The sequence below is a fragment of the Amphiura filiformis genome, chromosome 1 (assembly GCF_039555335.1).
Source record: "Amphiura filiformis chromosome 1, Afil_fr2py, whole genome shotgun sequence".
In the NCBI taxonomy this organism is placed as follows: domain Eukaryota; kingdom Metazoa; phylum Echinodermata; class Ophiuroidea; order Amphilepidida; family Amphiuridae; genus Amphiura; species Amphiura filiformis.
The window spans coordinates 45063754-45077562 of NC_092628.1; the positions used below are offsets into that span (position 1 = coordinate 45063754).

Sequence of the window (13809 nt, forward strand, 5' to 3'; positions counted from 1 at the left end):
AATATTTTTCTTTTTTGGATTGTGACATTATTTGAGATACATGGTGTAAAATCTGCAACTTAACAACAACACCATTTTTTTTATTCTCAAGCGTTATTCTTTTAACTTCTTACTTAGTCACGTAGATCTTTTAGTTTTATTACATTACTTTTTCATTTGACAGTTTTCCATCATCTCTGCTTGCCGGCGAATTTACAATTGATAATTCACAAATTATCTGCAGGGTACCAGTGACAGAGACAATAGCACTGCATGCTTGATTGCAACACCGTAACAAATAGATGATCACGATGTACTCTCCGTTCCCGCCAAATCATTGTGTTTCTATGGCAACGATGCCTTGCTATCGGTAGCAAGCAGCACGCGGATGGAATAAGTATTTAACTTGAGTGTGCTACACGTATGCATTTGAATAATACCATTTCATCCAGTTCGTTTGTGAGTGAAGGTTAACATTGCATCTGTATTCACAACTGGAAACTGGATATGTAATAAAGGCGGCATGTCTGTAAGGATCATTTAATCAAACCCGAACATCAAATAGCGATGTTTCAAACCATACCATACTCTAACCCGTGGAATATATATATGTCACTTTATCTAAAATTGTATTTGTACTAACCAACTACAAACACCAAGCATGACTCTTTGGAATTTTACTGGAAACTGTTTGTGCCTTTTGTTTTGTGTGTGCCACTGCTGGAATACCAAAAACTATCATTACATTTGAATAAGCATAGTTATTTTGGAGATATGTTTTTCGTTGCAACTGGTATAACAAGCATGGAATCTCATTGAATGGTTGCGAAAACGAACTTAGGTAAGTATTGGTACTGGTATAAATTGGTGTCAGCTCTGACTATGCTTTAATATAATATTTTACGCGCGACAGGTATTGCATAGTATATATACCGTGGATATATCCACATACGTTTGGCCAGAATGGAATATCTACCAGATGTATCTTTGGTCTTATTGGGTAAATAAAAAAGTACCTTATACATGTAGAATGAATTGAAACCAGCTGGTAGCGAGAAGGAGACAAACAACATATTGAAAACGTCATTTAAAATGTTACCTACCATGCAGGAGGCATTGAATAAGTAGCAAGATATACAAGAAAAGAAGCAAGATACTGAAGAAAAGAACTTTTACCAGCGTCAATATGTGCGATATGAAGAACAAATTCTAAATCGACGCTTGCTTCTGTCTTTACTGTTCCCCAGCAAACACAAAACGTTTTCGACATCATTCGCAAAAGGTTAGAAAAGGTTGCCAGAAAACGTTTTATATGTCGGGTTATATAAAGGGCATATAAAGGGTATAATACGATTTCATAACATTTAAAAACATTTAGACCTACTGCAAATATTCTAATATAATCTTATTTTTAAGTGTTGACAAAATATTTGGCAAATTTTTTTGCAAAAAATAACATTTTGAAAACATTTTCAAAATATTGTTGCAGTGTGTTTTCATACAAAACGTTTTAAAACGTTTCTATGACCTTTATATAACCCGATATTTAATGTTATAAAACGATTTTATCTAAACTAAAACCCAATATACAACATGTTTAAAACGTTTTTGTGTTTGCTGGGTACTTACATCGACCGCATTTGCCTTTTCTCATTAGTGTCCGTTGCATGGCAGTGGAGCTGAGAAGCGAGAGAATAATATTCTTTTTACACGTACATAAATGGAACACAGGTAATTTTACAAATACAACGCAGTACTAGACATTGCCTACCAAGACCTTCTCTTCATCTCTTGCCAATTTTGGACATTTCTATATTGTGCGATCATCAACTTACTCTGCCATAACTACTGTGCTGACTCTTCATCCGAACGATTAAAGAAGCTTTTTACTCTTTGTTCTTTACTTACATCAGCTACTTAACTTTCAGAAATAAATAACTTTTTTTCTTACTCCGACTACTACATTTCATCGCGTTGAAAGCTTTTTGAGAGTAAACTTTAAGAAATTGTCTGGCATCTGCATATTCTGCTGTAGTCGAAGTAGTTTTTGTCTGCTGTTTTGTCATCTTCTATCTACTTCCTTAATAATATGCGCATATTTTTTTTATCGCTTTATATAATCATTAACCCGTTCCTTTTCGATGATACATTGTATTTCTGATGTTAAATTCCAAAGGCTTTGTAACTCAACATCAACCAATATAAAACAATTCTCTGGCAGTAAGATCTTAAAATCGTGTATTGAACTTCAGTTTTAAGGGTAGACGAGGTATTGTTGGTCGAAGCAACCTAAAAATCAATTTTCATTATCTAGATCAATATATTATTGAAAAATAACACCTTGATGTTTTGCAAAAGTTCATTCTACAAATCGTATACTTTGCAAACTTGCTTCATTTATTGTTGTTAATGAGTTATGTACGTTTTACAAAAGTGTTGTTGTTTCAGCCCTCTTTACAACGTAACTCAAGAACCGCAGCACCTGTAAAAGTATATCTGTAATATTTTAATTCTTCTACACACTCGCTATGAATTGAGCAATGCAGTTTTTGCCAAAGCTCACTACCATTCGTAAGATGCTGTGAACTACCAAATCACAACAGTTTAAAATAATTAATAACCTTAACAACATGACAATACAATTCAACATTTCAATGTGAGATAGAAAACAAAACATGAACAAATCAAACCACTCCCCGTTAAGAAAAAATTAAAAAAGTATTTTTAAAATTATTGTTTAATGTCAGTGTATAGGTTTTAACCACTTGTTGCATATTGTTATCTTATGAAAGATATTTCTTCTTGTTAATTTGACTAATTACCTTGCATAAGTGGCAGTAATGTTCACTTTATCACACGACACTATACAGTTTAATGTTGTTATTGCAAAGTATTGATCAAATATTTCGAAATTACTGACACTGTAGCATGACTTGTGGGATAAGATTATACCTGTATTATAGCAGAGCACGGCTTTGCAAGCAATATAAACGGCTTTTAATATATTAATATCGCTTGACCAAGTTTTCGACTCAGACTCGCAGCATTTAAAGCGTTTGAAATCGCTCAACGAGAATTTTGATGAAATGTATTATCATTATTGCATGGCTTCTGCAATATTAATGGGAAAATGGCGTATTAGTGTGATGCAAAATTATCATCAGCTTACCTGGGTGGAAGAATTTACAAATAACATTATGTTTTCAAGTACCAAGAAATATTCTATAGACCATTTCAAATCAAATATCGGAAAAGTTTGGAAAACTGTGGTATTTATTCAGTAAGCTAGGAGGTCAAATTGGCGGACAAGAAATGTGAAAAATGTCACGAATCACGTACTCTTTTAAATGCAAATACAACTTCATCGCAAGAAATATTTTCCAAAGGTATTTAACTAACACTTTCGCTACTTGGTACTTCACAATATGACAATAACGGAAAGAAAAGTGCAAATGTTCCGTGTCAGTGCATTCTACTGTTGTGTCAGTTGGACAACTGCTTAGTTACTGACTTGTGTTTAGAGTGGAATATTGAAGTAATCCTGTGTGTAGTTTTTGTTCATTTTTATGGACAGGATTGAGTCCTGTACACTATTCTTGTCAAGCTGCCATTCACGACAGATGGGTCTGATATTTATTCTATTATGTTGACCTGCGCATACTCACATACCCTCGTCTTCTCAATTACTCTCTGTTTTGTTCTATCATATATTTCATGTTGTTTAAATTTTCAAGGAGACGACGACCCATGTCACAATGATCATTTTTGTCTAAAATATTCATGGACTATGAAAGCACGAGTATGGATGTCATTGTATAACATTCACGTTGTATACAATGAACAACACATTGATTGTCGATGTTAGGAGTTCCCTTCCTGATTAAAGTTCATGTTATATTCATTAGAATTTCATTATTATTTTTGTTGTATGTTAAAATTATCACTGACAATTCTGTATAATGTGTTTTAATTGACGTTCAATTCATAAAGAAATAGCGTAAAAGGCTAATGTATGACAGGCAAAAAGCTAAAAGGTGAATTTGTTGACCAATTAACAGTACATTTGGATATTTAATTTGATTCGCTTTACAAAAGTGGTTTCTTTTACATTATTATTAAATCAACAACTTTTGCCGTTGATACTCTGCTGTGTTGCATGCAGCGGCTCATGCACTTCATCGTTAACTTCTCTGCTTTTAATCCTTTCATCTCGTTACTTTGCTATTTATATACCAAGTCTGTCGAAATGTTGGTGCTTTCAATACCTTGCTGCACTGTGTTTGTTACTTTAAAGACGTGGATTTCTTCCATTGATACCAAAATATAAGTACCGATAACCACGACGTCAATGCAGACGTGTAATTTATGTAGCTTTTAAGTAAGAAAATAATTGACAATGAAAAGCTTTGCAATATGTAAGATCCTCCTTTTATTTGCACGAGTTTACGCCTGTTTACGTATTATTTTTACGCGAAACATTTAGATCTTTTTTCTTGGCAAACGACCTTAAAAGGCGCTAGCGAGTGAACAAAATAGTTACATGTGCACGTACCTTCAAATATCAATGTCAAAGTGTCTTTACAATTGAAGTACGTTGTATCTCAAAGACATACACACGTTTATACCTCCAATTCTTGGAATAAAACTTTAACACACGCTTATTTGACTCTAACCTTGCTTTAATGTAAATCTAATAGGTAACAAGCTTATCTCTCTCCCAAGAGGGATCATTCTGTTATTGTGGAACTGTTATTTCTAGTCTTAAATTTAGAAAATATTTTTTCTGTTGCGTTCGTATGATAAATTGTGATATGCGCTTTTGAATAAAGATATTCTTTATTATCTTGAGTTGCTATCAAATGTCGAACAAAAAAATTATTTTAAGTACTTTCATTTGTATTTATTTTATTCATTTTTATAACAGTAACTATAACTCAAACGCGTAAGGTTTATTTGTCACGTAAATGGAAGAATATAGCACTCTTTATCATCTGCAGCTTGCGAAACCTGTCATTTTAGATAGGCTATGTCACACTCTTTCCTAAGTTTATGTGGTAAACGTCACGTTTTTACTCAAGAAGTTGGGTCATGTTTTCCATTATGACGTGTAGTTTATTATAAAAGCAAATTATACGGTCATAGACGGCTAATGATCAAAATGAAAAAGTATACCGCGTGGTTGCACTTAATGCATTACACAATACACATATGGCTATTATATACTTAATACTCCCGTAATTGTCAAATTAGTTGTTTCTAGAATAAAAGAGGTTATAAAGAGTTGGACACATTGAACATTTGCTGCTTTATATTAATCATCTATGTGGACCTGAAATACCTTGTGATGTCATATTCGGAGTTATGATAAATTTTTAGGGCCCTTATTTGTGCTCCTTTTAAGGTAGAAAAAGACCATGAAAAAGAGAATTAAAATCCGCTCTGAATACATAATTATTTTAGTCACATTGGTAAATACCAGGTACTTCAAAGAAATGACACTGTTGCACCAGAGGTACCTGCGAGGAAGTTCAGAGGTACATCTTATGTGCTTTGGAAGAATACTCCATGTGTTCAACAAGTAACCTACCTTAACGTTCCTCCACTAAATTCGGTTGCATTAACTGTAAAGGATGATTATTTAATCATTAATTAGAAACGTGTACATTGAACTCAGAGTGACGAGAATATTTATTTGTATTACACAAGACAGACTTACATTATACGCTATTAGGATTGTTTAAATGATAATGTATTATTATAGTTGAAACATACCATTTACCACTACCAGTATTTCTAACAAATTATATAACCAACATTAAACAACACCTGGATGTATTTACTGTATGTCAACCCATACTTCTGCTACATGAGCTTACATGAAAAAACTAACAAAAAACACTCACGTGACCTTGGATGCGTAAGTATTCCAGTTGAAATCCACACTACCCCTGTGGAAGATTTTGGAAATATCTTCCACAGGTGGAGTATGTTTTTCAAATGCAATTGGTCATGGCCAATCATTTTGAAACCCATACTTCCCCTGCATATGGCTTTATCCATATCTTCCACAACTGGAGTGAGTATTTTAAATGAAAGTTACCCAATTTGTCTATTCTAATCAAAACTCAAACTCCCTTTGCGGAAGGCTTCAGCTAAATCTTCCACAGGGGTAGTGTGGATTTTAAATGATATAGCCCAATATATCTTTTAAAATGTAAGAAAAAGAATAAAATGCATGCATGTATGAAAAATTTAATGCAATTGTGCATAAGTTTCTGGGAAATAAAAATTTTCAAGAACATGCCATTTTCATCGTATATTCTCTCGGGATTTTCTGCTAAATATAAAAGGAAATAACGAATTACCTCAACTACCGAGTTTAAAGTCATAATAACTTCTTAGAATAATTCACAAGATATGTAAGACAGGACACAGAACATGAAAAAATCGGACCACTACCCTTTAAGGAAAAGAAACATGAAAAACATAGAAAGAAAGAGAGATACTTGTGGTTACATAAAATCCTTTTAGAATTGTTTTCACAATTATTGTTTAATGCCAGTGTAGACGTTTTAACCACCTTTTGCATTTCAAACAATGGATTTCCTGGTTTTTGTTTCTTTATTACATTAAACTTTTTATATTGTCTTCATCCATATTGGTCCTACAACTCAAACGCGATCAATTCAGTCACGCCTGTTTTGACTCATTTACACTTGAAAAGACAGTAGCAATCGCGGCACCTTTGAAAGATAAATTTCTTCTTGTTAATATGACTAATTACTTTGTATAAATTGCTGTAATGTTCTTTTTATACTGACCCTATACAGGTATATACAATTTGTTATTGCAAAATCTTGATTACATTTTTCGAAATTACTGACACTGCAGCAGGACTTGTGGAATAGGATTATACCTGTATTATAGCAGAGCACGGCTTTGCAAGCAATATAAACGCCTTTTAATGTATTAATATCGCTTGACCAAGTTTTCGACTCAGTCTCGCAGCATTTAAAGCGTTTTAAGTCGTTCAACGATAATTTTGATGAAATGTATTATCATTATTACATGACTTCTGCAATATTAATGGAAAATGGTGGAGTAGTGTGATGCGAAATTATCATTAAGCTTACCTGGGTGGAAGCATTTACACATATCATTATGTTTTTAAAGTTAAAAGAGTTATTCTTTTTATTATTATTATTTTGTTGCCTTTCCTTTCAACGACGCAATCAGTTATTAGTTAGAGGTTAATAACTGCGCATCGGTTATATTTGGAGGGCATTGTGAAAAATCTAAACATTTTGCCTTTGGAACCGAGGGATATTCCGAGGTCCAAAGTAAAATGTTTAGATTTTTCACAATGCTCGACATATAACCGATGCAAAGTTATTAACCTCATTCATAACCGTCACTTTGATCTTTTAACTTTACAAAATAACACAAAATTTTCCTCAAAAGTTCGTAAAATAAACCTTTCCCTTTCCCAAAATCGATCAGGCTAAAACAAAACGACCAATAACAAAAGTGCGTATCAGAATCTGTGCAAATATGGTAGCGCGCAATCCAAATACGGCAGCCAGCGCGCGCGCAATTCGTTGGACGCACAATACGGCGCACGCAGAAGTCAATTGTGTGCGACATTGGAACAATTACGCATTTTGCGGTCAATTGTGAGATATTAATGACCTCGATTTGCGTTCGCGTTTTCACAAATAATAAAATATGATTGGATCGCACGCATCGCGTTTATTAATGAGGTTATGAATATTAATTATTCTATTATGTTTCCCAGCGCATACTCGCATACCACCTTCTTCTCAATTATTCTCTCTTTTGTTCTATCATATATTTCCTGTTGTTGAAATTTTCAAGGAGACGACGACCCATGTCATAACAATCCTTTTTGTTTAAAATATTCATGGACTATGAAAACACGAGTATGGATGTTATTGTATAACATTTACGTTGTATATACAATGGACAACACATTGATGTCGATATTAGGGCTTCCCTTCCTGATTAAAGTTCATGTTATATTCATAAGAATTCCATTATTGTTTTTGTTGTATGGTAAAGTAAAATTGTCACTGGTGCATGATTTAGACAAGTAAAATGATACTGACAATGCTGCATAATGTGTTTTAATTGACGTTCAATTTATAAAGCAAAAGCGTAAAAGGTTAATGTATGACAGGTGGAAACCTAAAAGGTTAGTTTGTTTAATGTTAACCAATTAACATTACATTTGTGTCTCTAATTTGATTCGATTTGCAAATGTGGCTTCTTTGACATTATTATTAAATCAACAACTTTTGCCGTTGATACTCTGCTGTGCTGCATGCAGCGGCTCAAGCACTTCATCATTAACTTCTCTGCTTTTAATCCTTTCATCTCGTTACTTTGCTATTTATATACCAAGTTTTTCGAACGGGGGGCACTCAACACAAATGACCATACGGGTATGCTCAGGCCATTTTCTACCAAAAAGCCAAAAAAGACTCTCGATTTTGACTATTCGCAGCTCCAAAAGCCCCCATTTTACTTGTTCACAGCCCGGTTCGCAGCTCCAAAAGACACCCTTTTACCGGTACACCGTCAGCTCCCAAAGACCCACCACCTCAAAATTCCGGGGGAGCATACCCACCAAAATTTTTGATGTGCCCCCGGGTTTTCGAAGTGGTGATGTTTTGAATACCTGGCTTACATGCCGTGTTTGGTACTTTAAAGTCGTGGATTTCTTCCATTGATACCAAAATATAAGTACCAATAACTACGTCGTCAATGCAAACGTGTAATTTATGTAGCTTTTGAGTAAGAAAATGATTGACAATGAGAAGCTTTGGAATATGTAAGATTCTCCTTTTATTTGCAGGAATTTACGCCTGTTTACGTATTATTTTTACGCGAAACATATAGATCTTTTTTTTGTTGGTAAATGACCTTAAAAGGCGCTACCAAGTGACAACAATCGTGCACCCGTAACTTAAAGTATCAATGTCAAAGTGTCTTTACAATTAAAATTGGAATGGACCAATTGAAGTACGTTGCATCTCAAAGATTGTCTGCCTCCAATTCTTGGAATAAAACTTTAATTCAGGTTATTTGACTTTAACCTTGCTTGGCATTGCTTTAATGTAAATCTATTAGGTAACAAGCTTATCTCTCGCCCAAGAGGGATCATTCTGTTCTTGTGGAACTGTGATTTCTAGTCTTAAAATTCAGAAAATATTTTCTTAGTAGTAGACAGATATTTTGCCGTTGCGTTCGTAAATTGATGATAAATTGTGACATGCGCATTTGAATAAAGGTATTCTTTTTTATCTTGAGTTACTAGCAATAAGAAATAAGTATTATTTATTCTATTATGTTTCTTTGCGCATACTCAAATACCCTTTTCTTCTCATTTACTCTCTGTTTTGTTCTATCATTATATTTCCTGTTGTTTAAATTTTCAAGGAGACGACGACCCATGTCACAATGATCATTTTTGTCTAAAATATTCATGGATTATGAAAGCACGAGTATGGATGTTATCGTATAACATTCACGTTCTATACAATGGACAACACATTGATTTATCGATGTTAGGAGTTCCCTTCCTGATTAAAGTTCATGTTATATTCATTAGAATTTCATTATTGTTTTTGTTGTATGTTAAAATTGTCACTGGTGCATGGTATGGACAAGTAAAACAATACTGACAATGCTGTATATTGTGTTTTAATTGACGTTCAATTCATAAAGCAAAAGTGTAAAAGGGTGTGTGACAGGTGAAAACTTAAAAGGTTAATTTGTTTGATGTTGACCAATTAACGGTACATTTGTACTGCTAATTTGGTTCTATTTGCAAATGTGGCTTCTTTTACATTATTATTAAATCAACAACTTTTGCCGTTGATACTCTGCTGTGTTGCATGTAGCATATCATGCACTTCATCATTAACTTCTCTGCCTTTAATTCTTTCATCTCGTTACTTTGCTATTTATATACCAAGTTTTTCGAACGGGGGGGGGGGCACTCAACACAAATGACCATACGGGTATGCTCCCCCGGAAAGACCCCCCTTTTGGGATTTCGCAGCTCCAAAAGACCCCCTATATTTGGCCAATAGAGAGCTCCGAAAGACCCTTGATTTTGATAAAATTTCAGCTCTAAAAGACCCAAAAATTGCTCATTTCTCATATTTCTGTTTTTTCAGGCGATTTTCAACCAAAAAACAAATAAAGACCCTTGATTTTGACTGTTCGCAGCTCAAAAAGCCCCCCATTTTACTTGTTCACAGCCCGGTTCGCAGCTCCAAAAGACCCACTTTTACCGGTACGCCGTCAGCTCCAAAAGACCCACCACCTCAAAATTCCGGGGAGCATACCCACCAAATGTTTTTTATGTGCCCCCGGGTTTTCGAAGTGGTGATGTTTTGCATACCTCACCTTGCTTACATACCGTGTTTGGTACTTTAAAGTCGTGCAGACGTGTAATTTATGTAGCTTTTGATTAAGAAAATGATTGACAATGAGAAGCTTTGGAATATGTAAGATCCTCCTTTTATTTGCACGAGTTCACGCCTGTTTACGTATTTTTTTTACACGAAACCTTTAGATCTTTTTTTCTTGGCAAACGACCTTAAAAGGCGCTACCGAGTGAACAAAATAGTTACACGTGCACGTACCTTCAAATATCAATGTCAAAGTGTCCATGGACCAATTGAAGTACGTTGTATCTCAAAGATTGTCTGCCTCCAATTCTTGGAATAAAACTTACACACGCTTATTTGACTTAAACCTTGCTTTAACGTAAACCTATTAGGTAACAAGCTTATCTCTCTCCCGAGAGGGATCATTCTGTTATTCTGGAACTGTGATTTCTATAGTCATAAATTTAGAAAATATTTTCTTAGTTTCTTAGTAGCAGACAGATATTTTACCGTTGCGTGATAAAGGTATTCTTTATTATCTTGAGTTGCTATCAAATGTCGAACAAAAGATGATTTAAAGTACTTTCATTAGTATTTATTTTAGTCATTTTTATGACAGTAAGAATGTTTATTTGTCACATAAATGAGAGAATTTAACATTCTTAATCATCTGCAGTTTCAGAAATCTTTAATTTTTTCTTATGTCACACCCTTCCTTAAGTTTATGTGGTGACCATCACGCTTTTATCCGAAAAGTTGCACCAAAGTAGTCATGGTACAACATTGCAATGTAGCAGAGATGGTTTAACTAGGTCATAGAGGTTTTGAAATTCTTTGTGGTATTTACTGACATTTAGGCAGAAAAAAACCCAGAAATGCTGAATGATGCATTAACTACGTACACAAATATCTGAAACTCATGTGTAATTTTTTTAATGAATATAAATTATATATATCATATTTTTTTTAATTCTGCCACCAGCACTTGATGTCTGAAACATGTTCGCAGTCAGTTTTGATACGCGTGGTGTCTAAGTATACTCGCGCCAAGCTTGCGGACATAGAGAAAATGAAATTGTAGTAATGCTGTCCACTTTAAACAGCAGCTCTATCAAAAAGTCTTCTTTTCATATTTTCTGTTTGTTTAATGAATGTCATATTCATCGTATTTATGTAACGTAAAACACACTCTGTCTGACTGTGTTTCCTTTAGTGGGCAACTATATTTATCACGTTGTATCTTGGGTCATGTTTTCCATTATGACATGGTAGTTTATTATAAAAGCAAATTACACGGTCATAGATGACTAATGATCAAAATGAAAAAGTATACCGCGTGGTTGCTCTTAATAGATTACACAATGCGGGAGTATTAAGTATAGCCATATGTGACATTATATGGCTATACTTAATACTCCCGTAATTGCCTAATTCCTGAATAAAAAGGTTATAAAGAGTTGGACACATATGACATACTGCTTTATATTAATCATCTATGTGGACCTATATACCTTGTAATGTCATATTCGGAGTCATGTTCAGTTTTTATTTAAGGGCCCTTATTACCTTTTAAGGTCTTGACCCTATTCCCGTATACCACCACGATAAAGGGAATAAAAACCCGTCCCTGAATACATATTTTGGCAACATTGGTAAATACCTGGTACTCCAAAGAAACGCCAAAGTTGCCCAAGATGTACCAGGGGTACATCGTATGTGCTTTGGAGGAATATTCCGTGTGTCCAACAAGTAACCTACGTTAACGTTGCTCCACTAAATTCGCTTGCATTAACTGTAAAAGATGATTATCTAATAATGGGTGTCATTAATTAAAAACGTGTGCATTGAACTCAGAGTGACGACAGTATTTATGCTGTATTACACAAGACGTACATTATGCGCTTTTTAGAATTAATGATAATGTATTATTATTATAGCTGAAAATTACCATTCACCACTACCAGCATATTAAACACAACCAACATTAAAACACACCTGGATGTAATTGTTATTACTGTATGTCAGCCCATACTTCAGTTTACATGAGCTTACATGAAAAAACTAACAAAACACTAATGCGGCCTTGGATACGTGAGTATGTTGTTAAAAATATATCTTTAAAAATGTAAGAAACATAATAACATGCATACATGTATGAATAAAAATTCCCTTTAAAAGGGAAGGCCAGCGTCAATGCAGAAGAGGTCTTGTAAATAGTTTGGGTCACCGTGAAAGGCATTTTTTAGGATCACGCTTACATCCATGTTAGGGACGCACATGGATGGCGGAATTTTTTTTTCGCCTCCAAGAGCACCATTTGTTTTTTTTTCGCCGCCTTTGGCGGCGAAGTTATTTTTTTTCAATTTTAATGTATATTTTTATACAAAGTTGGGTGGGGGAAATTTTTTTTTTTTTACTCATCAGTGAGGCAAAATTTTTTTTCGTCTCACTAGTGGGCAAAGTTTTGGTTTTTTTCTCACTAGTGGGCAAAGTTTTTTTTCAAAAACTCCCATGCCCCCCTGGAAATCTAATGGTGCGCCCCTTACATGACAGTTCACCAAACCATCAATGGTGAGAACATGCACACTGAAACAGCAAAACACATTAACTCCTATAACTCCTGTCAACTCTTTAATTCATTACTCCAAATTGTTCTGTATTTTTGTCTTTACTGCTTTTTACCCATGCTTATTATAAAAATCAAGAAATACACTGCAGTTGTTAGTTAATTCGCTATGTTAACTCAACTTACATGCACATTTTATTTTAAAATAATTTTATATTATTTCGCAATGTATAGTTTACTATAAATTAATACACACCTATGACGTCGCGCTATTGTTTTACCGCTCCATTATTTTCCACGAATGGAGCGATGATCACAATAACACGCCATTCGTAAATGCCTTTCTCTTTTCTCTGAAAAGCAAATACTTTTCAGGGAAAAAGTACTGGCATTTACGAATGTATTGTTAATATCAATTGCACTTTTGAAAAGCAAGTATTTGCGAAAAGTGCGGTATTGTTATCATCACTTCATTCATGCAAAACAATGATACGAAAAACAAGAAGAAAATGATTTTCATTAATACAATAAATTGAGGAAGCGGGTAGCAACATTTGCACAGTATTGTCATGGGACCTGAGAGCACATCAGACATATCGAATTGCATGCTGAATACGAGGATTGTCCCTATATCTAATAATAATAATAATTTTGATTTTGTGAAATTCGCGATATAATACAAATTATTAAAATTTCATATTTTTATATTTTTCCAAATGTAACAGTCCTCGAAGTAAACTTTATAAATCTAATGATATGTAATTAAACTATAGGCCTATGTAGCTGGGATGAAAAGCCGACTCAATTGAAAATTTGACCTTTCATATAGAACTTAAACATTTGTTT

General features: G+C 34.1%; 1 protein-coding gene across 2 annotated transcripts in view; it reads left to right on the forward strand.

Moving 5' to 3' along the window:
* The first annotated feature begins 457 nt into the window (after positions 1–457).
* Positions 458–13809, forward strand: part of LOC140166338 (uncharacterized) — a 155155-nt gene continuing 141803 nt past the window's right edge. For both annotated transcript variants that reach the window (XM_072189781.1, XM_072189789.1), the window contains exon 1: positions 458–820. In XM_072189781.1, the coding sequence (XP_072045882.1) occupies positions 799–820 (22 nt within the window). In that variant the 5' untranslated portion in view covers positions 458–798. The remainder of the gene's footprint in view (positions 821–13809) is intronic.